This window comes from Toxotes jaculatrix, chromosome 8, assembly GCF_017976425.1.
Source record: "Toxotes jaculatrix isolate fToxJac2 chromosome 8, fToxJac2.pri, whole genome shotgun sequence".
NCBI classification, from domain to species: Eukaryota; Metazoa; Chordata; class Actinopteri; family Toxotidae; genus Toxotes; species Toxotes jaculatrix.
The window spans coordinates 4,045,369-4,072,400 of NC_054401.1; the positions used below are offsets into that span (position 1 = coordinate 4,045,369).

At 42.9% G+C, this 27,032-nt stretch overlaps 1 protein-coding gene across 4 annotated transcripts in view; it reads left to right on the plus strand.

The window, feature by feature from the left end:
- The window catches only part of LOC121185714 (DNA-binding protein SATB1), a 59,247-nt gene that overhangs the window by 5,721 nt on the left and 26,494 nt on the right, over positions 1-27,032 (plus strand). The window contains exons 1-7 of one of the 4 annotated variants that reach the window (XM_041044079.1): positions 6,868-7,130; positions 8,506-8,744; positions 11,738-11,914; positions 12,892-13,018; positions 17,245-17,368; positions 23,001-23,112; positions 24,216-24,293. In XM_041044079.1, the coding sequence (XP_040900013.1) occupies positions 8,531-8,744; positions 11,738-11,914; positions 12,892-13,018; positions 17,245-17,368; positions 23,001-23,112; positions 24,216-24,293 (832 nt within the window). In that variant the 5' untranslated portion in view covers positions 6,868-7,130; positions 8,506-8,530. Of the gene's footprint in view, positions 1-6,867; positions 7,131-8,505; positions 8,745-11,737; positions 11,915-12,891; positions 13,019-17,244; positions 17,369-23,000; positions 23,113-24,215; positions 24,294-27,032 lie in introns of those variants that run through there. The other 3 variants (XM_041044078.1, XM_041044080.1, XM_041044081.1) reach the window with 3 other exon arrangements.

Here is a 27,032-nt window from a genome sequence, read left to right on the forward strand (position 1 = left end):
GTTCTACCTCCTCCCACACCAATGCACGGACATATGAGAAATGTAGAAATCACCTTATTTCACTAGTAATTGAAAGCCACACTCGCTGTATTAGAGGCTAATGGAAAACATGAAACTAATTTGATTTGGAGGATATATTCATTATGGAATATTTAGTCTATCTGTGCTTACCTCGTAACAACTGATTAAGCAATTTTTCATGGTCCTCAGATGTCTTTACGAGGGAACAATAATTAAACACCTCGACCCTGAACTCTGTGTAGAAGTGAACCGGGGTTGGATATTTGTGCAGCAACAGTTGTGCAGGGAGACTAATTAACAAAAAAAAAAGGTGTCACTGATAAACAAATAAATGTATTTCAGAGGAGACGGCGAGCAAAGTGAAACCTTTGCAGACAAAGTGATGACGCATTATGCTTGTTGTGATAACTGAGCAGCTCGAATTTCTTTCCATATTGTTTTTTGTAGAACACATAATATTTTGTTTTTAATAACATGTGTTGGTGTATTCTGTAACATATTCTGAAACTCATTTACCCACACAGTGACCTACAAGAGCCAGCGGCACGAAACAGTTTCTTTGTTCCCAAAGTCAAAAGCCTCCCTTTGGCATGTATTTATCCATAATATAAAATAAAACCATACATTTTTAATATAGAAAATACTATCTGCTTTTTCATCGATTCACTGTTTTGATTTCATCTATTTTTTTTTGTCACTTTTACTACTCATTTAACTGCCTGTTGGTTTTGCACGGCATCTAATGTACACCACCCTCATTTTCCCTTTTTTACTGTACACAGCATCTTCTGCCTCACTGAGGTTCATCTGTGCACCCACACTGATGCAGGCGTGTTTTGACACGTTCCCCGACAGATTATTTAATCCTTTGCAGCCTCTAATAATACTATTATGTTTATGTGTGTGTTTTTATTGTGGGAGACACTTGCAGAAAGAGCCCAAAGTTGAACCAGTGACAGCGCTTACCCCCATGCTGTTTGTGTTGTGTGCTGCGCAGACTAATTTGTATTAGTAATCCAAATAATCGTATTAATGCCCATTAGACGCATCACAAGTGGTGAGTATGAAGACATCACAACACCTACGTACAGTAAGTGAAGGCGCCGGCTTCGCCTGACACAGCGCTTCTCAGTGCTGAGCCAACAATGATACAATTTTCTTATTCATCTCCAGTCTTTTTCCCCCCTTTGTGCGCTGATTGTTGGGGCCATTTAAAAAGAAACAGACACCATATTTCATTTCTTCTGAGACAAAAAGATGTGGTTAAAAGGCAGCAAGCCAGATGTGATAGTTTTGATAAGTATGTTATGGTGAAAACATACAGTACCTCCGGTGATACACACAGAGAAGGTGAAATTTATCTGTGGTGTAATGCTATGACTCCTGACATTTAAATATGAGGTGTCTTTTATTGCAATTTAACATTCAGTCTGTCATGTTTCTCGTGTCATTTTTTCATGTTTTCTTTACAAATGTGGCCAACAGGCACAAAATACTGCCTGAACAATTACACTTGTGTGCACGCAGAGCACACCACATACTGTATCTCCCCAACACAAAGCCGCACAGGCTTGTAAAAACCCACCTTGAACAGAGCTAAATCTGTATTCAGCACATGATTATAACAGCGCACAGCTAGTATTTTTAAACAGGCTTTCTGTGTTTCAAAACCCATTTTTCCCCTCTTTTCTTTGTGATACAAAACGGTATATGTTAATTGATAATCAGCAGTGTTGATTCAGTGGTGCATTCAGTGCAAATCTGTGCCCTTCTGGATGTCAGAGGGTTTTCACAGCCACGTCGGTGCCAACCTAGCTGGCAGTGCCGGCACCTGTTGGCGGTGCCAAGGCCTGGCAGGGGTTATCGATGCTCTCTGATGGTGCCCGACAATCACAGTGGAAATGACTGCGGCTGCTTGCGTCATGCCAGATAGAAAAGAGCATTTGCCGACAATGGCTCGCTTTCACCGTCGCTCCTGTTTTCCGAACGCTGCTAACCACGGCCAAGGAAAAAATACACACACACAAAAAAAAAAACAAAAAACAAAGAGAGAGACGGGAGCTACAGTGAACATCATGTAAAACATGTTAACGTGGAAAACATGTCAACATCCACAGCGCTGTGCAGTGATGCCGTGCAGGTCTAGGTGATGCAAAATGTGCTGCTGAGGCTAAGGTTTTGGTGTGGGGGGGGGCTGCAGCTTGTCAGCTTGTGCGATTCATGTTACTGCATATCACAGTGTCACCAATGAACCCGAGCAGGAGGCACATTCTGGAAAAATGAAACTCTCTCTAAAATGCTTCACATCCGTTCCTGCGACAAAATATTACCTGGTTTTCAAGATTTATTTTTAAAAGATTACAAAAAACATAGTTAGAGGAGCATTTCATCCTCTTTAATGCACTTATCGCGTGGCAGAGAGCTCAAGATGGACAGAGATTCAGTGATTTAATCTCTGAAAATATAGTAATTACTCCACCGTTTGGGTCTTTTATTCAAACACATAGCTGAACCATTAAACCACACTGCACACCGCAGCTGTGTGCAGTGTCTCCTGTTCGAGTTCACTGGTGTCACTGTGAACTGTGAACCGAGAATGGTTGAGATAAGAATTGATCTCTGAATCTGTGCAGCAAACTCTGATCATGAATTCAAACATGTCGGGGTCTTATACAAGCACTTTCAACAAGTCTTCCATTTCCTGTTCAGAAACCACAGACGAGGGACCCTTTTAAAAAAGCTGCCGCCCCCTCAAAACTTACACCTCGTGCTAACTAGGCGTCAATATTGCAAGGCATTGTTCCATCTCAGGTCTGAAAGGTGAGTTTCACGTTGTATTTTTCCATTAAAAGCGTCTTTACTGGCCTTGCACGGTGAATTCCTAATGCAGCCTTTTTGGACACGAATGTATTTTGAAATGAGCAAACTTTTGACCTCAGATGGGTAGGTGGAACAATGATTTGGTTTCACAACTAGGGGTTGAATGAAAGGTGTGACTGTACTGTTTCTGCAAAAACAGTACAGTTCTTCCATTGTTGGTTATTTGCTTTGTTCCAGTTGTAGTCTTCTTTTGAAAGGCTCCAGTAAGTTTTTCCCTAAAACTGATCTGCAAACACCTTTTGTAAACTTGAATGTTTCTCTCCATGGTTGTTCCACAGAGCCTCTTTGACTACTGTCGTCACCTGACAGTGGTTACTGTCATGCTAAGCTGAGAAGCTCATGTCTGTGGTTTTGCATTGTTTATGAAACAACAGCTTTGTGTGAGATAATGTACTATTACTGTATTTATGGTCTCACACAGAGGGAATTTATGAGCCCTGCAAAGATTTTCTTGTAAGCACGTCGCGGTATGTAGCATTTCACATGCACCTGACCTCCACGGTTGGCTCATAACCTCTGGCTTTGTCGTCGTGATAGGTGTTCACACTTCCTGTTTTATGTTGGTTTCCTGTTTTTCTTCTTACATAACATGGACAGACGTACTTGTACATTTTTCTTTGATGTAGATATTGGCCTGATGAGCTGGCTCATACTGCCCCACCTCTCTTTTTTTTCATATGCCTCTGTTGCCACATAAAAATGCTCAATCTGCAGCACAGTGATGGTGAATGCTTTGCTTTGCTTTGGCGTTACTTTTCGCTGCTTTTACCATTCTATTAATGTGATTTTAGTATATTTTATGTGTGTGCAAAAAACATTTCCCCTGTGGTCTTGACATTGACCTTTGCCTCACACGCTTGCTCCTCTTAATGTGAACAGGACCTAAAGATGGAGAGCCAAATACATCTACACCTCACAGCAGCAGACAGCACTGGCGTATTTATTGTCACCTGTGTGTCTGTGTGTGTGTTTCCAGCAGATATTAGTCTAGACTCACAAAGTCAGAGAGAAACAGTCATTATTAGGCCATCTTAAGGTTAGGTACAAGCACCATATCGGGCCTTTATTGACAATATCAACAGAGATTACCTTGTCTGATATTTTTGCTGTTTGCTCCGGAGCACCAAAGCCTGCCAGCAGGGAAAGGTTCATGAAATAATTACAAAATAATAACAATGGCTCACACATCAACTCGAGAAAACCTTCCAGCATGCTATTGTTTGCAGAGATTGTGTCGCTCTCCAGCCTCTAAACATTCCTCCTCTCATTTCTTCCTCCACTTTGACAGTTCAGGGCCTTGTTGACAATATCAACAGAGATTGGCTTGTCTAATATTTTTGTATAATCCAGTCATAATATGGTATGACCTGCCATGGAGGTAAAGTTTGTGGAATAATAGCAGAATAATATGAGTGCAACAGCGAGATGTTGAGATGAGAGATGTCACACATCTTTTTGTTTTTTGTCTGCTGACAAGAAACTAGTCATTCATAGATGTGTCGGGGCATCCCATCAAAATTCACTCTTCTATTTATAGGAAAAAAGAGGTTAAACTACGTTTTTAGTCACGTGTTAACCTTTTTGAAGAGATTTAATAGCATACGTCATCATTAGGTTTTATCAGAGTGACCTAGATTATATGACAATAAAGGATGAAAAAAATTAATCAACACATTTTTGAAAATATAATTCATTTTTTTCTTTGTTTGGTGATTGTATTATGCCAGAATACATGCATATTTAAAATGCAAAAGCTAAATATAAGTCAAAGAAATGCCTCCAGCTTGATATTGACAAACCACCAACTTACTACAGTATAACTAATTTCATCACCTTCAGTGTGCAGAACAGAGACTTCCCACTCTTTAAAGTCTATTGTGTATTTATTAATATACATTCAGAGTGTATGTGGTCTTTGAAGAGTAGAAGACGTGGATAAATACCTACTTAAATATATCAAAATTAGTGTTCGTGTTGCAGTTCTTGTCTAAGCATGAACAGAGTAGAGCGATTACCCACTTTTTAGGTTTTATGATAAGTGATTTCTGATATCAGTTCATAGCATATATAATAAGAATTAAGTCTATTATTTACTCTTGCTAGTTTAGTCTTATAGTACCTGCAAAAGCTCCCACTAACACTGTTAGTCAGGTGTTAGAGGACACCTAAAGCTTTCTGTGTAACATGTATTTTTGGCTCCTCTTTAGTTCACTGTGTTGTGTATTTATCTGAGAATAGCTGCCACTGACCGAGGGTCAGATAGTTCTCCTTTCCTTGGTGGTACTTTCAATGGCAGTTTTTGTCATGTAAAATATTTAAGTGAAATAAAAAAAAAAAAAACTATACTGTAAATTGGGCCAAAGTAAAAAAAAAAAAAAAGACATCATAAATTAAGGTATCTATAGTGTGTGTGTGTGTGTGTGTTAGTGTGTGTGTGAGCATCTGTGTGTTGCTCTGTAATAAATGCAGGACCGCCTCACTCTAATCAAGCTGATTAAAAATTCCTGCGCGCACAGCCGGAAATCGCACCACCGTCCCTCTCTGTTGTGTGTGTGTTAGTGTGTGAGTGTGTGTGTGCATGCGTGTGTGTTTATGTGAGCGTAAGCATGTGTGTGTGTGTGTGTAGTTTCTGTGCTTGTCCACTTTCTCCACTTTATTTATCTCTGCCAGGACTTTTCGGCCTTAGATGCGGATGAATCGCCTTTTCTCTCTTTTTTTAAAAAAAAATAAGAAGGGGATTATTTCTTTCTTTCTTTCTCACACTCCACCTCTCACATATACACCCCCCTCCTTCCTCCTGTTTCATTTTTTTCTCCCCTTATTTTTTATTTATTTATTTATTAAATTTATTTATTTATTTATTTTTTACCCCTTCTACCACGCCATTTGAAATGAGGAGGAGAAAGGGAAAGCACAGGCAGCGGCAGCACCAGCAGCGAGGAGAGGAGAGGGGGGAGTGATGAGTCAATACAACTAATAATTTAATGGGGACAGAGAGGGAGAGACGGAGTGAGAGGGGGAGAGACAGAGAGGGAGATAGAAAGAAAGAGGAGCTCCGTCCGGACGCCAATCCCCAACCAACAGGACACCTCCTACTATTACTATCGCAGGCAGCTCTCTTATGCATCCACAGCAAGCCTTATTTATGCTCGACATCGGAAAGTAAACCGCACTTTTTGACCCCCCTCTCTCCTTGTTTTATTTTGCGAACCTGTTTCGACTGTCCGCATATCGTCTACCACATCGCCTCCAACGCGATAGCAAGATCACACTGCCGGTTGTTATTATTATTCTTATTATTATCCTTGTGATTTTTCTTGTTTTTTCTTTTTAATCTCTCCTTCTCTCTCTCCCTCTCTCTCTCAGTCAGTCTCTGCCGGTAGTCAGATCTAGCTAAGCCGACGTTAAGCTATTTTTGTGTACGTTAGTCCCTCCGTGAACATACACAGCGAGGGTTTATTAGGTCTCGGCGGCGGTTTGGTGTTATCCCTACAACTGTGTCCGGGCTGCTCTTCTTCTTCTTTTTTTTTTTTTTTTTTTTTTTTTTTAGGGGGGGGGGGGTGGAGGTTTGTGCTGCACGGCTGCTAACTGTGCTGCACGGCCGCCCGTCCGCCGACACAGCGATTTGGATGTTGTGGTGCGAACTAAAGCAGAAGTCGCCCCTCACTTGTAAGCGATGGACGCGGCTAACCGCTCACTTTGTGCTAAATGTCGCTGCCTCTAACGGCCGCCGTTGCCGTTCTTTTCCGCCAGTTGGACGGAATTAGCTAACGTTGGGGCTACACGGACACCGCACACACACACACACACACACACACACACATACACACACACACACACATAACCGCTTACCAATGTTCGCCTATCACGGTCCATCTCGACCTCGTCGTCTGTTCGTCAGACCCGCCGGGTTGTTGTTTTTTCGCACCGCCTGTCAGTCCTCTGAGAAGAAGAGCAGGAGGAAGCGTCTTTTAAAACACTGATTTGTTTGTTGTTTGTTTTGGGGTTTTTTTTTTTCTTCTTCTTCTTCTTTTAAATAACCAGCTGCTGTCATGCACACGTAGAAAGAAAGAGAGAGAGAGAGAGATAAGAGAGGAACCGGGAGTTGTTTTGGGTTTCTTTCTTTCTTTTTTTTTCTTTCTTTTTTTTTCTACCCTGTCCAAACTTGAAGAAGACGCGTTTTCCAGGCGGTGTTATATGCTCTCCAGTGCTGAAGTGCTGCGTTTCAGGTTGGTGTGGGAGATTTATTTTTCACTCAACTTGTCCTCCTTGTCCTCCTTTTACTCCCTCCTTTAGGGGGTAATGTGTCCATTTGAACTATTGCTTCTGTTTTTTTTTTTTTTTTTTTTTGGTGTGTGTGTTTTAAGGTCATTAAAAAATCCTGACCTGGATCCGGACTGCATCCGGGTCTGGATTCCTTTGGCCCCCTATTTGTGGGGAATTAGTTGCCTCATTGCATGCTATGAATGGGAGAGTTCATGATCTTTTTGCGTGGGGGTGGATGATTTTGCCCTTTTTCACTCTTTGATAACAGCATTCCAGGTCATGTTCATCAGCACCGTGCTTTAACCTGCATGCAGAATCACCCATGAGTACTTTTCTAACGCAGTTTTGTAAATGAACACATCTTGTATTAGTTAAGTATTACACGGATAAGGCGTCTAACCGTAAAAGTTCACCCAGGGCGCTCAAATAATGTATTAATTGTCAGCTTCAGCCTCAGTCAGTGGCTTTCTGCCTGTGCACTGAAGCACCTGTGGGTAAAGCAGCCACAGAGTCCATCTTCCCTCCCTATCTGCTCCTCTCTTGTCCTTTTTCTTTCCCCACTTTAACTTTTGATGACTACCATAATGAGTCAGCAACTGTCTATTTTTGAGTTTCCCAGAAGCTGCTTTTTTTTTTTTCCTCCCATCCCAGAGTTGTAAACTTATGGCTTGCCGTGAATATCTCTCTGCACTTGCAAAATATAAAAATAAAAGTTCACACCTGTAAAGTCATGTAACTGATTTTCTGTGTGTGACTGTGTGTGTGTCAGTCACAGTGTAGTGACGTTGTGGCCTTTCGCCTCCCTTTCCTTCCGAGCGCCGCCATGAATGTGAAGCCACACGAAGTGACTCAGAAACTGAATTACGTTAGTTTCCCCCTCTCTGCGTGCACCGCAGAAGAACCTTGTTCCTTGAACTGCACTGTATTCATTCAAGTGGAATCTCCCAGCAAATTAATGTGTTTGCACTAAAACCGGGGCTTGTTTGCCCCCTCTCGCATGGGAATCTCTAGCGGGACACCCATACATAATACATGCGTTGAAAAATAGGAACATTATGGTGGCACGAAAACGTCACCGTGGCCCGAGTCATCATTACTGAAGCGAATTGACAGTTACTGCCGTAATGGGTCTGTTCTCAGAGGTCTCAATTACTTAAAGCACTTTTTTTTCTTCTTCTTTTTTTTTTTTTTTTTACTCTATAAAATATGTCCCTTCACGTCTTCACATGTCAGTGATATCAACACAAAAGATTTTGTAGCTGTTCATTCTCGTGCTTCTCTTTATGCTGCACACATATCTCCTCTGACAGCTGTATCATTCTGTCCCTATCTCCCCAGGTGATAGTGAGCAGAGGTGCTGAGAATGATGGAACATCTCAGCGAGGCGTGTCTGGGCAAGGAGAACTCTGAGCTGGTCAACAGCATGGCAGAGGCCAAGGCCCCGCCGGCCAAGCTGCCGCGGCTGGAGCAGAACGGCAGCCCCCTGGGCCGGGCCAGGCTGGGCAGCACTGGGGCCAAACTGTCCGGGGTACCGTACAAACCCACCGGCCACCTGCTGAAGACCTGCCACAAGAGAGGTAAGAGGGAGAGAGAGTGTTTGTGGGTCTGGACTAACACTGAAATGATTAGCTGATTAATCATGTACTTGATCAAAAGAAAGCTCATCAACAACCATTTAAAGTTTTTTAAACATTTTCTGCTTCCAGCATCTTAAATGCAAAGATTTACAGATTTTCTCAGTTTCATGTGATTGCATATTTTTGGGGTTTTGGACTGTTTACTGAACAACACAGTCGATTTGGAGACTTCGCCTTGAGGGGCACTTCTCTCGATGAATTGATTAGTCGATTGACAGAAATTTAATCACCAACAAATAAGTCAGTTTTTCCAGCAGAAACACGTGCATGTGTGAGGATTTGCTGCTTAATTTTTTTTTTTGGTTTATTGTGACAGACGACTGAATTTCTGGGGGTTTGAACTGGATTTTTTCGTAGGAATCTTTCTGACATTTTACAGGCAGAATGAGAAAGTAATCGGCAGGTTAACTGATGATGAAATGAATCATTAGTTGCAGCCCTAATTTATGCCACTCCATAGACTAAACAATTCCTTAATTAATTGAATATTTGACAAAATAATCAATAAAGTAATTAAATGTTAGTTGCCGACTCTTCTATACACACTGATTATGAAACAAATATACTTAGTTTTGTGTGCATTTGTGCTTGAGTAGAGAAGAATAAACCACGTAAATATACGAAAGCTATTTGAATGCGGTTTGAATAGCCCCCCCTCCCACAGACACATACACACCATCTTCCACCCACCACCACCACCCCCTGCATGCGCTCCAAAACTCTTAAACCTTTTTACAGTGCATCTGTAGTCATCTCAGCACACACTCACACACACACACAGCACACACTCCCACTTATTTGCCCAGACAATAGCTAATAGAAGAACATTGTGAGAATTATTCCTGTGTCGTGCTGCATAGCGCTGTGTCACAGCTCCTCTCTCCAGCCGCAGCCCCCCTGCGCCGGCATTTGTTTATTAAGGGAAAGTTTCAGTCCTTTAAGAGCCATTGCTGTTTTAAAGGGAGCCTTTACTTTGAGATTATGACATAGCTTTTTAATATAACTGGTGTCGTCTTGTGAAAAACATGGCGGGCAGATCTATCTAAAATATGAACCTTTTTATGATTGTGTTTTTTTTTTTTGTGTGTGTGTGTGTTTTTAGTGGGTCGGAAATGAGTTTCCAAACCTGCAGATTTGGAGTTGTAATGGCACTTGGCCGCTAAGGCTCGTCTGTTTGTTTTTTTGGCTGGTTTGGTTTTCTTTGGGCAAGAGGGACTCGGGAGCTCTTGGAATGTGGCTGTGTGAGTGTCCTCAGACGGGCCGTTTCTCTTATTTGCTCCTTTAATCTACGTGTCGCACTCCAGCTGAGAGAGCCTAATTTTTCACCTTCATCATCTCTGCTTCTCTTGGCCTCCTACAACGTTTGTTCCTCCAAGCCTCCTCATGGCTCCCCCCTCCTCTCCCCTTTCCTCCCGTCAGTTTTTTTAGTTTCTTCCTGGGTAAAGGGTGAAGCAGCCGATGGAGGTGGGCGGTCCGCCACGGAGGCTTCGCAGAGGGCCCACAGTGGGCATTGTGTCCGAGCCCGAAACAATATTTACAGCAGCCCTCTCTGGGCTCCCTGGAAACAAAGCCAGTATTGATCCCCCAAATGAACCTACACAGCAGTCTTTATTGTTAGATCTTTATCTATTAAAATCAGGGGAGGAGAAAAGCAGCTCTTTCAGCACATTCCCTGGCATCTGTCGGCTTATTGATTGTTTTGCCAGAGCTGTGTGCATCTTCTGGAATGCCTGGGATTGGAAAATATTAGAATGTGAATCATTTTAATCAGCAAGGATAATAAATGTACAGAAAATTGTCCAGGTGACAGCAGAGTAGAGACATACTGAGAAAGTAGGGCAACAGGGTACCTCATGAACATTATAGGATTTTACTAAGTACTGTAAGCTATAGATACTGTCCTCATCAACACTTTGGTAGAATTTCGATTTTCTGCTGTTGTTTCTATTGAGACTGAGGCTTCAAAAGGCCACGCTGCCCTCGTGCCCGTTAACTTTCTTAAATTTCAGGGATGTTATTTTAGCAAAAATGGCATATTGGGTGATATTTGCACAGTGGGTCCCTTGAACATTCGGCAGTCTTTAGACAAGGATTGCTCATTCCACCTAACAGCAGAGCCACTGTTGACACAGAGTAGTAAACCTCAGGGCGCAGAGGTGGCTCGGGATTTGAAGCGCTGCATCATGGGAAGATGATTTTGGGTTGGCAGGCAGAAGGAAAGGCTAATGTGATCCCAGCACCTTGACAGTGAATAAACAGTTTATTGTGCCAAAAGGAGACGTACGAGTTGTAGGATTTTTGCGGCTGCTTGGTGTTTGTTCACACTGAACTAAAGGTGAAAATTCTGCTTATAATATGCAGATTCTCTTACATGCAACTCATACTAGTCATGGCAGGCCATATTGCACCATCTCTGTAATATCATGACCTCATCTTAAAGCCTGTACGAAAAACATAAGACTGCAAGAAGCAATCTTCCAATAGTTAATAAAAAGCTGCTTAAAATGGGATTACAGGTGCAAAAACAATCCTTAAAAAACTCACGAGGAATGGAATGGAAATTACAAGACAAAAGAGAGTATTTCTAAATTAGTGTCTTAAAATGTGCAGGTTATCATGCACCTAAGGAGTCTTTGATTCCTCACCTTGATGTGAGAGTTTGGCATTGAGACTAAGGGGTGAGAGTTTAGATGGAAATTGCCCTATAAAGGGTGAAAAATGCCTTCGTGGTCCAAACTTTGTGTCCAGAACGTCCACTCAGCAGCAATTTAGTCTCTCACTCATAATCGTTTGACAGTCCACCTCGGTGTAGCCACTAAATATTAATCTTGTCCCTTTGCAAACACACAGAGCACTGAAGGTCAGAGTTTGCGTGTGGAGAATTGTGAACTCTTTGAGCTCTAACTTGTGTGTCTGTGTCTCGATGTCCTCAGGCAACATGCTGCCTGTGTTCTGTGTAGTCGAGCACTATGAGAATCCCATGGATTTTGACAGCAAGGAGGAGCACGCCGAGTTCGTCCTGGTGCGTAAGGACATGCTCTTCAACCAGCTCATTGAGATGGCCCTGCTGTCACTGGGCTACTCCCACAGCTCGGCGGCCCAGGCCAAAGGTAACCGCTGATGTCTCTCATTGTCACTCTCAATATCATCTCTTCATTTTCCACCCTGGCCTGACACTTTTTTTCCTTTATCTCTCTAATGCTCATTAACGTCCTCTCTGCAGAGTTTTCTGACATGCTGTTACTCATGCACACATTCAAACACACACTCTTTATGCCTCACTCACACAATCTGTGACCATAATAGCCGACCGCCAGCAGATCTGAAGCCACAGTAACGCAGCCTGACACTGATCCTAGACAGGAGATGCTCAAGTCTCTTCGGGGTCTCACACACACACACACACATTCCCACACAGTCCAAATGCCCAGGCTTACCCACTAAAATGTTTACGTGAACATTCACGTTCTGTGCATCTAAGCAAGTAAAACACACAAATACACACTCATACTGTATATATTTATATACACATACACTCAGTGACTCAGTAGGTGGGAGGGGCAGGTGGAGGAAAGGGTTTGCTAATTGCACTTGAGCACACACAGGCCGAGGGTGGCTGTTTCAAGGTGCCTCTTAGCGTGCTCTTTTATTATAGCCTGTCCATCACACTTCAACACACACACACACATATCCTAGTTCACCTCTCCCATGAGTCTCCCTTCTCACTTCCTGCTGTGTGGGCTGCCGCTTTTTTTAAGGCAGTCTCAGGAGAAATTCCTACATGGCTGTTGTGATTTCAGTAACAAATACAGTTTATAGAGAGTGTTTATGTCACCTAAACGCGTCTGGGGGAGACGGCCTGTGATTTCATTCATTATTGTTTTAAAATAAATCTGTTCTTTATGGTTATGCAGCTTTAGTGACGTCAATCTAAAATGCTAAAATGAACTTAGCACTGATGCATTCTCTTTTTTGTTTGTTCACGTCTTCATGCTTTTGTATGTCTGATCTGTCATTATTCCCATGTGTGTCCATTTTTGCCCGTGTTTATGTGTGTGTGTGTGTGTGTGTACATTGCATCATTCAGGCATGATTCAGGTGGGGAAGTGGAACCCTGTCCCTCTGTCATACGTGACAGATGCACCGGATGCCACAGTGGCCGACATGCTGCAGGACGTCTACCACGTGGTCACGCTTAAGATCCAGCTGCACAGGTAAGAAACACACACAGGCACATTGTGTTTCCCTGTAGCTTATACTAGAAACACAAACACATGAATGTATAGATGTGCACCTGTAGGTGTGTGTAGGTGTTCATACAACGTTTCCCCTTGTCATACATACACCAGCATTGGATTGTTTTTATACACGTTGAGGTGCACTTATACCTATTAATCCCTGCTTCCGACAGTCACACGCCTAACACGTACTGTGTGCCCAGAGGCAGGTGCCAATCTGCCGATGCCCTCTGCATGTTTGATACTGAGAATAGCTTTGTTACTCACTCACACAGACACACACAGACACACATCCACAACAGACTTTTCCCAAGAACTGGGAAAAACCCATTTGAAACCCAGAAACGTCTTCGCCCAGTGGTGTGATTGGTTTATTTGTGAGTTTAATCTTTAAATAACAGTAACACAGATATGAAAATCCTCCTTGTGTCTGCGCTAACAATTTAGCTCATACTGTGGTGAATGATCAAGAAGATTTATCTTTTCTTGGCGGCTCTAAATTTAAAACGTAAGTGATGTTAACTAATGTGCATTTTTGCATTGAAGGTTAGCAAAACTTCAACTAAATATGATAATAAAGTTTACAGTTTTTGAGCCAAGCACTGCTTTAGCTCTTTTCATAAATAAAGTCAGTGTGGTGGGCAACTGGAGGGTGCACAGCTAAAAACGACTCTACAGCAGATGAATACAAGGTTGTTCACCTGAAATAGTACCATAAATAAACCTGGCTGCACTGGCTATTTTAAGTGAAATATATTTCTTCTGAATCTACATCGCATATAATAAAGAAGACTAACAAGCTAAAAACCCTCTTACACTGAGTACCGCTCCCCGTCTTCTGCCATCACTCACCATATTGTATGCTAAATGCTACTCTGTAGGTGTGAGGCTTCGTTGTATTTATACACACAGTGAGAGCATACAAGCATTTATAGACATGGACACAAACAGGCTCATATGTGCTCATAGACACAAGACACACACACACACACACACGCACACAAACAGCCGAGTGGCGCTGGTGTGGAGGCTTGTGCCAGCTGCACGCTAACCCAGTGTTCTGCAACCCTCTGGAGAGCTGTTCCTACCCTTTTCCTACCTCACTCTGCCCCCCCCCCCCCCCCCCTCCACACACACACACACACACACACACCGCCACCCTCCTTCACCAATGAAGCGCACACACACACACTGATATGAACACGTCCACCAGCCAGAACACAGAAGGTTGTGTTTATTTCCAGCATGCTAGCCCTGAATGCATGGATAGCTGTCTTTCTCGACTACCCTTCTCTCTGTCTCTCCCTCCTTCCCTCCTCTTGTTCACTTCCTTCTCCCCAGAGGCTTTCTAGCTGCTGGAGCAGTTTAAGGTGTTCTGGAAAATCCATTGTTTGTGTGTGAGTGTGTGTGAGTGTGTGTGAGGCTGTGTGTTTTCTTACAAGCAGATGTTAGCCTCGACCGTTGCGTGCATCCTTTTCTATTTCACTGTTGTCTCCTTGCTCGTAACGTTTTCCAACACACCACATGACAGATTTATGGAAACGCACACGCAGACAGTAGACACTCATCGCCCATCGTTCAATCTCTCATTTCTCTCACTTGTCAAGTGTCAGGCAGGTTTAACGAAAACTATTTCAGCGATACGTTGCAATGCGAAACACATCGAACATATGTCTTACACACGTGACGTGCTATCCGGAGCAAGCTGGACGCTCTCACAGGAGCTCGGTTCAGTTGCTCCACACTCCCATTCACCATGTAAATACGTTTCTCATTTTCAAAACCCAGAAACCAGAGTGTTTCTCAGGTAGGACTGAATCCCTGCAGTTAGCGGCTCCAGCACTACCTCACGGCAAAACCAATCTATTTGATATATAAATCTATTTTGATTTTGCTGCATATTGTTGTCAGTATTGTTATTGTTTTGTATTTGTTTTTTCCCCTTTTTCTCTCCCCACCCCAGCATCCCTTCAATGCCCCCACCCCGACTCCCTCAGAGCCGTAACCATCTAGCTGGTAACACCTTAAATTGTTTTGCCGAGCACAACGAGCCAGGAAGGTAGAAGTAACACGAAATAATAGTCGCCACATGCAGCTGATGTATAATTCATGCATCAATCCAGCAGATGTGTTGTATAAAGTAATTAACTAATCAGAACAATCAGGAGAGAGAGAAAGAGAGAGAGAGAGGGAGAATATGAAAGAGGGGGAGAAAGCAGGGCAGGCAGAAAGAGAGAGAGAGAGAGAGAGAGAGAGAGAGAGACAGAGCAATCTCCAGATGCATCTGCTTGATGCGCCAAATGAAATCTGTCTGTCTTGGAGGGGCGCTTGCAGCAGGAAAAACGAGCGGGGGCCCGTGTGTGTTCAGCTCTCTTTCTCTCTGGTTTCCTCTCTCTGTCTCTGCCGCTCTGTTTATCTGATTTTGCCAGTGATTTGGCCAATTCATCAATATATACTTTAAAGAGGGTTCGACTAATACTGCAACCCCATTTTACACCTTTGTTTTGGGGGGAGTCATTTGTTCCCAGGCTGCCAGTTTGTAACAGAACACTTGATTAGTCCTGAAACGATCAGTTGAGTAATCGATGAGTTGACCGACAGAAAATTAACAACAATTTTGATAAACAATTAATTGCAGAAATCATTTATAAAGTAAACCGTTGACTGGTTCCAGCTTCTCATATGTGAGGATTTGCTGCTTTTCACATTTTTATCTTTGGGATTTTGACTGTTGTTTTGAGAAAAACAAGCAATTTTAAGATGCCATTTTGGGCTCTGGGAACTTGTGATGTTTTTTTTTTTTTTTTCACTATTTTCTGACATTTTATGGACTAAACTGGCTTAAAGCAAACACTGAAAATGAACATCAGTTGCAACTCTGCATTTAATGTCTTTTTACATCACTAAGGTGAGACACTACTAGCAAAACATTGTTTTTTTTATGCACTGGACAGTTTGGGGATTTTGGGCTATTTTACCTCCATAACATGTCTAATTCAGACTAGTTGAAAAAAAAAACATCTGTTTACATCTGTAGATTTCTCTTAAATTCACCAAAAGTTAGCATTTTAACGCAAGATGCAGTGGTTTCCATTAGAAATGTATGGAATTTTACAATAGATATATTTAATGCCCTTTTTTCTCCAATTGAGTTTTTTCTCATACGCTGAGCCAGTAGCACTTACATACGCTAAACTTTCCAGTTTTATTCCTATTTATATTCTGAAGGTTTGTGGGGTTTGTTCATATATCATTCATAGTCTGATTTATATAACATTTTATTCCTAAAAACAAGGTGAAAATTGAGTTTTTATGGCTGTTCACAGTATTTTCTGAGTTATGGAGTGATAAAAAAAAGAGATATCCAAAATCCCCTCTGTGAAAACCTTTGACTTCAATGTGTCAACAAAATGAAACAAGAAATTTGAGCTTGGCTTTATCCAGTGTTCAGATTTCTGTTCTGGAAGTTCATGAAAATTAGTTCACAATTAATAAGACAATGCCTCATTTGCATTTTTAAACATACCATTTCAGAAAATCTGTAATACAAAAAATAATAATCTTAATGTAAGCAAATAAACTGGGGAAGTTTCATTGTGACATCTTTTCTAACGTCTTACCCCACTCACCTGTAGTGTCTTGCCTTAAACATATGTTATATGTTTTCTATTTACCATTTTTAATTAATCTTAGGAACAGGCTGTTATGCCAGATTGAGTCAAAAGCTTTTTTGAAATCGATGATGTTGGATGAGGATGCGTTGCAGTCTGGTGTAAAGGATTCTGCAGAATAACTTGCCCAAGTTGCTTCTCACACATGTACCATCATAATTCAGTTTCACTTACAGATTTAAATATTGGTGTTATAAACTTTTTGCTCCGCATATGAGGGAAATAACCAACACTTACAGTCAGATTAAATGATCTTAATATTGTGAATTTGTGGCTTGTATACTCATTTAATTTAAGATACCATCAGGGCTGCTGACTTTCCTTTCTATCTCAGTCTTTACTTCATCTGAATTGTTTCTCATGCTCTCCCTTCACCCCTCTCCAACCCCCCCCCCACCCCTCACTCTGCATCCCTGTCTATCCCCTTCCTTCCCCTCCTTCTTCCCTCTTGTCTCTCCCTGTCTCTCCATCCCTGCCCCCCCTGTCCCCCTCCACCCCACACCCCTGTGTGTCTCCTCTCTTTCTCCACAGTTGTCCTAAGCTGGAGGACCTGCCGCCCGAGCAATGGAGCCACTCTACAGTAAGAAACGCCCTCAAGGAGTTACTCAAAGACATGAATCAGAGCTCTCTGGCTAAAGAATGTCCCTTATCACAGGTGCTGAAGCCCAGTCTGCTTATTAACCAAAAAAAATAAATAAAATAAAAGACAAAAGCCTAAACCCACCCCCTTGCTACCATACCACACAACAAAGCAAACACCCCTATCGCCATCACCTCTGTCTTTTATCCTTTACTTATCAAATGCCCTGAGTTTGATCAAGTGGGAAGGAGAATCGGCATAGAAAATCCAAATCAATAGCTATTGTCGTTTGTTTGCCGCATGATTTTTTTGTTTCTTTTACCGCCCCCGACACACACACACACACACACATACACACAGGGACTTGTGTGCAACGGCAGCCAAAAAGCAGAGGTGTTGTTGAACGTATGGTTATTGTTAGATAAACATTGGCCCAAACCCAGAACGATCTGGACTGTTTTTTGTTCTTTTTCTCATTTAGTTCATTCTCAACATTTCATTGCATCAGGCGGGAGATATGTACATTCACGTGTTAGGTGTTATATTCTGTGTTTTTTGTCGGCTGGGAGGTTGGATAGAAAGCACTAGCTCAGATATTGTATTAACAGGCAGTGTAGTCAGTATATCATAGAGGCAGCTCTGGAGTGAATGGAATGAAACAGCAGTATATCTCTCACAGGGGCCAATAATGTGTGTATGTCTGAGTGTGTGTTTGTGTGTGTTTTTGCTTGACTGTGTTTGTGAAACGTATATCAGAGCACGGGACGTATATGTGAAAGCGTTATTTGTGTTTTGCATGCGTGTATTTAGATCCAAGCTTGTGCGTAGGTGCCTTCAGTATGAAGCCAGCTCTCCTCCTAGGCCACCGTATGGTCACCTGGAGACCCTCATTTGCGCTGCGTGTGCGTGTGTGTGAGCGGCTGCTCTGTGTGTGTGTGTGTGTTTGTGTGTTTAGCCGGGCATGAGCAGTGCGCTGATGATGTAAAGAGTCCCTGGGTGGCGTTCAGGCGGAGCCCAGCCCGGTCTGGTAATCACCCTGTTTACGGTCCATATGTGAAGACGGCTCAGAAGAGAGCACACGATAGCTCAGAGGATCTAACACGCAGACACACACACACACACTCCCCCTCAGACACACATTCACTATTTTCACATACACACTAGTGTCAAATTAAACTGAAGATTGTTTCAGCTCTCCAGCGAGGATGAAAGATGGTCCTGAAAATATCTTTAACCGAATCTGTTTCTTTCTTTCTTGTATGTATTTTATCAGCCAGTTTGGTCCTAAATTAAGATCTAAATGGTAGAAATGGTCTTGTGTTTACTGTCATGCAAGAGCTCCAGGCAGCCATTATAGATTTGTGGTAGTTTCAGTCAAAATTGATTTTTTATTTGTTCTATTTTTCCTGGGCATTTTTACATTTGAAGTCGTTTTTTTTTTTTTTATGTCAGCAAACTTCAAAATACTGATCCAGTTTTTAAGTTTTTAATGTAATTTAAAGTGAAATTGGCAGGTATGCTCAGTTGTTACTTCATACCCTGATGATCTACTTGTATCAGTGTCTGCCTTGTTCAAACATGGCTGCCATGTTGGTGTTTGACATCTGTTACTCTGTGGGGTATCATGCGGCCTGCTACACCCATAGAGGGGTGGTTTGCTCCTCCTAAATCCAACTGGTTTTTGAGGCTGTCATATTTGAGGGACGTCTGCACATCGCCTCGGTGCATGGGCTCCCTGCCCTGTGACTGGGGATCCTTCTCTTTGTCTGATGAGGAGGTGAGAAGCCGGGAAGCGTTTTGCTGACCCTCTGGGTTTGAAATGTGAAATAAGTGGGAGGGGAAAGGGGTGTTGCAGGAGGGAACAGAGGATTGGCACCTTTTTAGGATTAGTGTTTCCTTGATATTCTGCAGCGTAATCCCAGACCGAAAAGAGAGGTTAACAGATGAGAGAATTACAGTGAGTGAGTGAAAGAGAATTAGCCCACCTCTGAACAGGGCTCTGAAGAGAGAGGGAGAGGAGGGGTAGTGGAGCAGAGAGGGGAGGGCGGTGGGGGGTTATTTTGTGAAATGCTGCTTTTGTCCGGCGCCTTGTCAAACATTTAGTTTCATTCTTTTGTAGTGGGGAGTCATGCTTTGTGTGTTTGGCCTACAAATTACACGAGGAAACTCAGAGAAAATGTATTCACTCATGCCCATTGTGATTCTGCTACAGGAACAGATTTTGACCCGCACGCATATGAGGCATTAAAGATTCACAGTTAATAGCTTGGAGAAGCATCGCCAAAATAAAACTTCTCCTGATTCCGCCTCAGTCAGCCAACCAGGGTTATTATTTTTTTTTCTTAGGTTGCTACCAAGCTTAGCAACCCCCCCTTGCCCATGTTCACAGAAACTATGGCAACAAACGAGATTCTGCCCACCTCACCCCACTCTTTCCCATTGCCACCACCACCTCTTCTTGCCCACCCCCTGCTCACTCTCACTGGGCGGCCCCTGATGCACCAGCTGCTGCGTTGCGTAGCAGCAAATAGTCATCAAAATGCCATCTTTGCAGGCCTTCACCACCTCAGCTGCCATAGGCACAACCTGGTTTCCAGTGTATGTGTGTGCTTGCATGTGTGTATATACACGTGTGTGTGTGTGTGTTAGATTGAAGGAGCGGGGAGGGGGGGGTCACCCCACTTGAGGTGGATATGTGCCATAATTGAGCTGTGTTAGATGTTGGCGAGAGACAAGGCACAGTGTTGCAAATGGGATGCGCTTTTTCCCCAGCTGATTCAAGACATCAGGCTAAGTTGGAATGTGTGTTTGTGTGTGTGTGTCTGTGTGTTTAATTGTGTATGTGTGTGTTAATCTACATGTGTGCATTTGTGTAACTGCACCATTTGTGTTTGTCTGCAGGGGTTTTACTTGGTGTGTGTTTGCATTCGCCAGTGTGTGCAGCACACTTTAACGCTGGCAGCTGGGTGCCTACAGTACCTGCCTGCTGCACCGCTATTCTTTTACACACAAACACTCACACCTACACACACACACACACACACACACACACACACACACTCGCTCGCTCTCTCCTCTCTCTCTCTCTCTCTCTCTCTCTCTCTCTCTCTCTCTCTCTCTTCCTGTCTCCCATGATGGGGTGTAGAGTAGATGTTGGGGACCGATAGTAGCCCAGTGCCACTTCCTGGTCTTGCTGATAAGCTCTCTGTGCTGCAGATGGCTATCACTTAAAGGGTCCACACACATGCTCATGCACACACAGACACCCATACACGCCGGCACACACACACACACATACACAGCCATGCTACCTGTTGACAAGCCCTAGCACAGTCCTCCTGCTGGCACCGCAGTGGCAGCAGAGGCTCTGGTTATTTGCTTGATTTCACTTAGTGCAGATGCATGTGTGTGTGACAGAGCAGTGGGGAGAGCAAGAGAGAGAATAGGTGTGTGCGTGTGTGTGTGTGTGCGTGTGTGTGCTTGTGTGTGCGTGTGTGTGCTTGTGTGTGTGTATTGTTTCGTTCACACATACACGCAGGGCCCCCTGTGAGAGGTAGAGTGATGTATTGAGGGAGAGGGCTGATTAATGAGGAGCGTTTATTAGAACATCTGTGTCAAAGATGGCGGAGAAAGAGGGAGCAAGGGAGATAGAGAGAAAGATGGGAAGAGAGAGAGAGAGAGAGAGAGAGAGAGAGAAAGGCACACCATCTTCTGCAGACCTCTTGTTTGTTGCCTGGAGCTGCCTTAGCCCAGATATACTGTAAATAAAGCATGGCAGGCTGGAGGAGAGGAGTTCATTATCCCCTTGACTTAAAGTAGAATTCTTCTTACTTTAAATATATGGTTTTCAGATGGATCTCTGGCTTGGGAGTTGGCTCTCAGAACCAGGTTAAAGTGGAATGTGTGGTTTGCTGCTTTACCAATCATCATCCCAAATATTCACTTTTTTTTTTTTTCCGAGGCAGTAAATCAAAAGCAAAGCCATTAATTCTGATTTGCACTGGGTTTTGCACGTCACGAGGAATAAACAGGAGTTAACATTTTAAAACCACAGAAGGCTGAACTTGCACTTGCTATTTCCTAATATTTGCATGAATCCAAAAGAAGGAGCTGCTTCGAGCATAAATGTTATGACCCATTAAAAGGGCATTTCTGACTTCTTATCCCCACATGAACTCTATCAAGTTTTTAATATACCTGTAAAAGCTTTGCTTTGCTATACCATGAAAGTCCACATGCAGACCTCTTCGTCCTGTTTTTCATCATGACATCATGGTTGGCATAAACCCGCCTCCAGCTGCAGTCACCAGTGTGACTCCTGCCTCATTTTCTTATAGTTGACGTGACAAAAAATAAGCAGCTGAATGGGTATGACAAAAACGGACTCCACCTGGTGCAAGCAGGTACGGTGAGAGCCACGCCCATGATGAAAAGTCCAATGGAAGTTTTTCATCCTGTAGCTTTTTGTAGTTGGAGGCTGGTTAGGTTAGTGTTTAAAGCCGACTAACTTTTACTTGAGTTCATCCTCGAGCAGATTCCTTCCTGCTACAGTTTGACAAAGGAAAATTGTGTCCATCTTTCTCCTTTTGGATCCTCCCGTGAACTTTGTTTGTGTCAAGTTTTTGTTGTGGTCTGGTTGAACATGCGTTAGACTGAGGAGTGCTGCCAACACGTAAGATGCATATAGCTGTAATAGAGAGGTCAGGAGTTCAGGGTTCAGTTAGATCGACTTTTGTGACAGCTGCCACCTTGTACCCTGTGTTTGTGCAGAGAAGCTGGAGCCAGAGAAGCAGAATCCTCCTGTACCAGTTCACTGTTCTCCCACCACCATGCTACTCTGCCAGAAGGTTCCCCCGCCATCCTCCAAGCGCATATATTATAGAAAATGATAAAGATGGCATACCTGTAATTTGAAAACAGATGGTTTGGTTCTTTTGAATATTTATAACAATCAAAAACAATTTCCCTGCACCAACCTCACTATTCGCCCGGAGGCCGGCAAGGTGTTAAAACATTCATTTTAATGAAACTGGAAGGGAAAAAAAAACCTCTTTGTTTTTCTCAGGCGAAGGAAGATGGTTGAAGTAAATGTAGAGAGGGCAAAGAGTCTACTGTAAAGGGAGAGGTGGGAGCACACATGCGGCGGAGAACGACATGCTCAGTGTGGCCCTCAATCTGCTTGAAGTTGTTGTCTTTAACAGATTGTATAAATAAAGAGCTGAAAAATAAAAGGGGTTTATCTGTTTACATCGCCTGACTCCCCAGATGCTGATATTCAATAAGCCGTTATCATCTTTGCTTTTGAAGGTAAATATCTTTCTTGCCACCTGCTCTTGATGTCAACAGACGTAGAACTCGGTTGACCTTATAATTTACCCACTCTGAAATTAAAAAAAAATGTTCAGACAAACTCAACGGCATTTGATAAAAAAGAACAGATAAAACCTTGTTTGATTTAATTTGTTTTACCTTCAGAGGACGAGATCGAAAATTTCTGCATGTCTGATACTTTTCAGTTGTGTGTGTGTGTGTTTTTTTTTTTTTGGCCGGGTTTTACCATGTCCCTATCTTTTATTTGTTTTGACAAGCTACAGTGTTACTGCATGTTTCACAAGCTTTAATATTATGTCTGTATTTTCCACAATGAGAATCTAAAGTCCCTCTCTCATTCTCTCTCCCTCTCTCTCAATCAATCTCTCTCTTTCAGAGTATGATTTCCTCCATTGTGAACAGCACTTACTATGCAAATGTGTCGGCGGCGAAGTGTCAGGAATTTGGGCGCTGGTATAAACATTTCAAGAAGACAAAAGATATGATGGGTAAGCAAAACGGAGGGGCGCAAAGTATGGCGCTCACACTTTTGTCTCTTTGCACACACACACACACACACAGAATCACGCACACACACATATATATACACACTAGTCATCATTACAATATGTTCTCTAACCAACCGTCTCTTTGTCTTCCTGCTGCTGCATGAAGCAGAAATACATTTTTATCTTGTTATCTAATAATTCAAGATTACTCCGTTGAACACAGTGTTATCTTTGATTTATCCGTTATTGCCTTAACTAACACTAATGCTAGAGTCAAACTGAGGCCTCTAACTGTTTTATTTTTTGTTTGTGTGTGAGTATAACTCTTTAGTTTCCCATGAACAAAAACCAGCGATGACTTCAGCCGGCCACCGCCTAGTCTGAAATTCAATTAGGTTTTCTTATCAACCCTCTAACAACGCATGCTTTATATTATCTAAAAAAAAAAATCCCCTTTGACCCGTCAGGAAATGAGGTTATATAATAGCAGTAGCACCCTTGCTGGAGATAGAATTCCAATATATTTTATGTCTTTTGATTAAGCAGAACACCACTCTGTTGTGAGGCTCATAATGCAGTTTAATGTTGAGATATTAGCTTTAACAATCTGTTGAACAATCTTTTTACTTTGCCAGTGTGCCGGTTCTTGCAGCGATGACACACGAGATATTATATCAAAATGTTTTCACAGCGTCCATGCAAATAGTGTGTTGTGATCATATCTTATCTGATGTTTTTTTTCTTCTCTTAAAGTGGCAACATACGCTGGGAACATTATTTACTTCAGACCTGCTGTACTTGTGTATTCTCTTGCATACTCCCACACATTTTCTGTCACAATTGTGTGTGTGTTTTTTATTTTTTTTTTCTTTATCTGGTCTTATGTTCCTCAAAAGTGGGACTACTGCAGCTGCCAGCCCAGCCTTAGTGGTGCTGGTGTTTTAAATGTCATATTTCTGCTTAGATGGAGTGGGTGAGAAGTACTGTAGAAAGCCTTAACCCCGTGTTTCTTTCCTCACAACTCTACATTGTGTGTGCTGTGTGTGTTTGTGTGTGTACGTGTGTGTGTGTGCATGTGCGCGCCTTGCCATCCAACTGTGCAGGCATGCGCCAACCCTCCCAGCTGGAGGGCTACCTGGGTACGTGTGTCCTCCGTGAGAGCCCGCGTGCCAATGCACTAGGTATGTCGCAACATGGGCACACACACACACACAAACACACGCATGCTCACAAACACACCCTAGGTTTTTTTTACTTTGGAGGATATTGCCTTGACATAAACACATTTCTTGGAGACTTACCCTAACCTTAAGTATAACCACTAAAATAATCTCGTGCTTCATTTTGTATGGACCATTAATACAATCAGCATGTGAGGAGGTACATTCCTTCCTTAATTCCTAAACTGTATGCTCAGTGTTAAATGCCTGGATCAGTGTTAATGCCCGGATCTCAATTATAATCTTAATCCCAAAACTCAAACAGCAGTTAAAAGTCTCATCTCAACGTATAATCTAATTTAAAATGACAGAAGTGGCAGCATTTGTAGGTTTTTGAACCATCCATCTTGGTCGCACCCTTATCATAACGTCCCTTTGCAACCTAAATACTATTTCCCCTTGACTTAAAGAAGCATGAACTGCCCATTTTAAGTGTTTTCTCTTTGAGGATATCAGGTGCTGATAAGAGCAAAACCACAGTGTATACGTACACAGAGGCAGCGATAACATCTCAAGATGTGCTTACACACATTCACACAAACTCTTTGAGCCCACGTGTCATGTTAGCCAAACCTCAGACACAAAACCTTGGCTCACGAGCCTCAGGTGCCCACCACACACCCGCGGTAACTCCCCCAACCTCAGTGTTCATGACAGGCTTCTGCCTGCTGTACATACATGGCCACAAATGGCAGGAAGAGCAAGTGGTGGTGAAATGCCAAGTATGAAAGCTGGGAGACACAGTGCCACGGACATCCTTTTCTGCTTTGGCCACAGCGTCATATGTGACGCTGTATTTACTTCAGCGCTCTGCATTTAGCAAGCAGTTTGAGCCTGAAGTCAAGGGGAACAAGTACCTGGTCACAGGTACTGGCAAGCTGCTCTGCCAGCTGAAGTGGTGTTACCGGCCGCCAGCGAATGCAGCGTCGCTTCTTTTGACGTGGCAAGGCTGGTGCTGGGACGCCAACACAGGAGAGGGAGTTAGGTCACTTTGCATGTCTCTCTCTCTCATCCCCTCTCTCTCTCTCTCTCTCTCTCTCTTTCTCTCGCACACAGTCTCACACAAACACACACACACACTCCCTCCCTCCCTCAGCCCACATCCCATTCCCATTGTGTGTTTAATCCAGGGCTCTTTTGTGGCAGGATTCCACACGAGGACTCCCGCTTCTGTGGCAGACTTTTTCTCCCAGGGCCTGCCATGCTCTTCTGTCACCCCTTCTCTTTTCAATTTGCATGGAAATGCCTCCGTGTGCCTGTGTGTTTGTGTGTTGTGAGCATGCCCCCCAGCAGTCTGTGTGAGCAAGGATATGCACACACATACGCAAAAACACACACATTCACATATGAGTGAATAGGCACGCCATACCATCAGAGCGAGGGAATGCCAGGGATTATGGGAAGAGATGTGATTATTACCAAGATTTTTTGTTTTGTTTCTCGCCCCCCCCCCCCCCCCCCCCCAAACATCATTTGTTTTCGACAAACGCTCAATAGACCCGTCTTGGCCGGGTGTTTTGTGCTTGCTGACAGTTAAGAAACAGGCAGCTCAAACACACGATTATTGTGGGTATTTTTGGAAAACATCCATGCACTTAATCTTTCATCTGCTAAAAAATTCAGCTTGTTGAAGACCCCCCCCCCCCCCCTCCTCCCTCCCTTGCCCATAACAGCAATTTACGCTTTTCACAATCTCATACGATGCTTTTCTGTGGAATGTGGAGGCCGTAACACACTTCTAAGGTGTTAATGTTGCCATCCGTATGAATTCTCAAACGCTGCCCCCTCACTCGCTCACTCGGCACAGTGCACGCAAAAAGCCTCAGCATATGTGAATTCCTTAAAGATAGGCAGAAACCTGAAAACATTCAGCTGCTCCAAATGCTCATTCACTTCGCTGTGGGTAGTACTTTGAATGTTAAATCATTGTTTTCATCCTCTAAACACATAATTTAAACCTGTCTTAAAATACTCCCTAGCAGCCATTATGGACTTAAAGCTTCCCAAAGCAAGAGATGCCGCAAAAATCTCTAAAATGGTATTAAATGACAGCGTGTAGCATCAGTTTTAGTACATTCAAACAAGGCCATATCCTCCAATGTACTCCTTCTGTCTCTGTTCACTGCTCCCTACATTTATATTTAGACCACCCTCCCCTAAAAATGTCATATTGGCTGGCTTGTGTTCCTTATTTTAGAATTAAGGATGTAAAGAGAGAATCAGATTCATCAGCGTTGCTTCTGCCTTTGTGGATACACACATACACACACACACACACACACACGCACACACACACTCACACATTAATCTTATACTTACACATACACACACTCCGTGGTTTCTCCAAGTTTTTTTTTTTTCACATGATGAGGCCACAGACGTTCTGAACTTAATTTCGAAGGCATGGGTTGTGGAAGATGCAGGTCAGAGACAATGAGGCTCTTTTATCTGCGTTTCCATCTTTTTCTTTTTTTAACCAGTCGTTTGCTGATCATCTGGAATGTTAGCTGACAGGCTAAGATTCACTCGAGGCTAAAGTTTGATCTCATACAGAGAAAATCTGTTTCATTTGTTCTGAGACAATGGCTATTAAACCGATGGTCATGATTTTGCAATTAAGGTTTAACTTTTTTTCAGATTCTCCGGCCCTTGTAAATTAGTTTTTTCCTCTCTTCTGCATCCTCCACTCCTGTGTTTTCT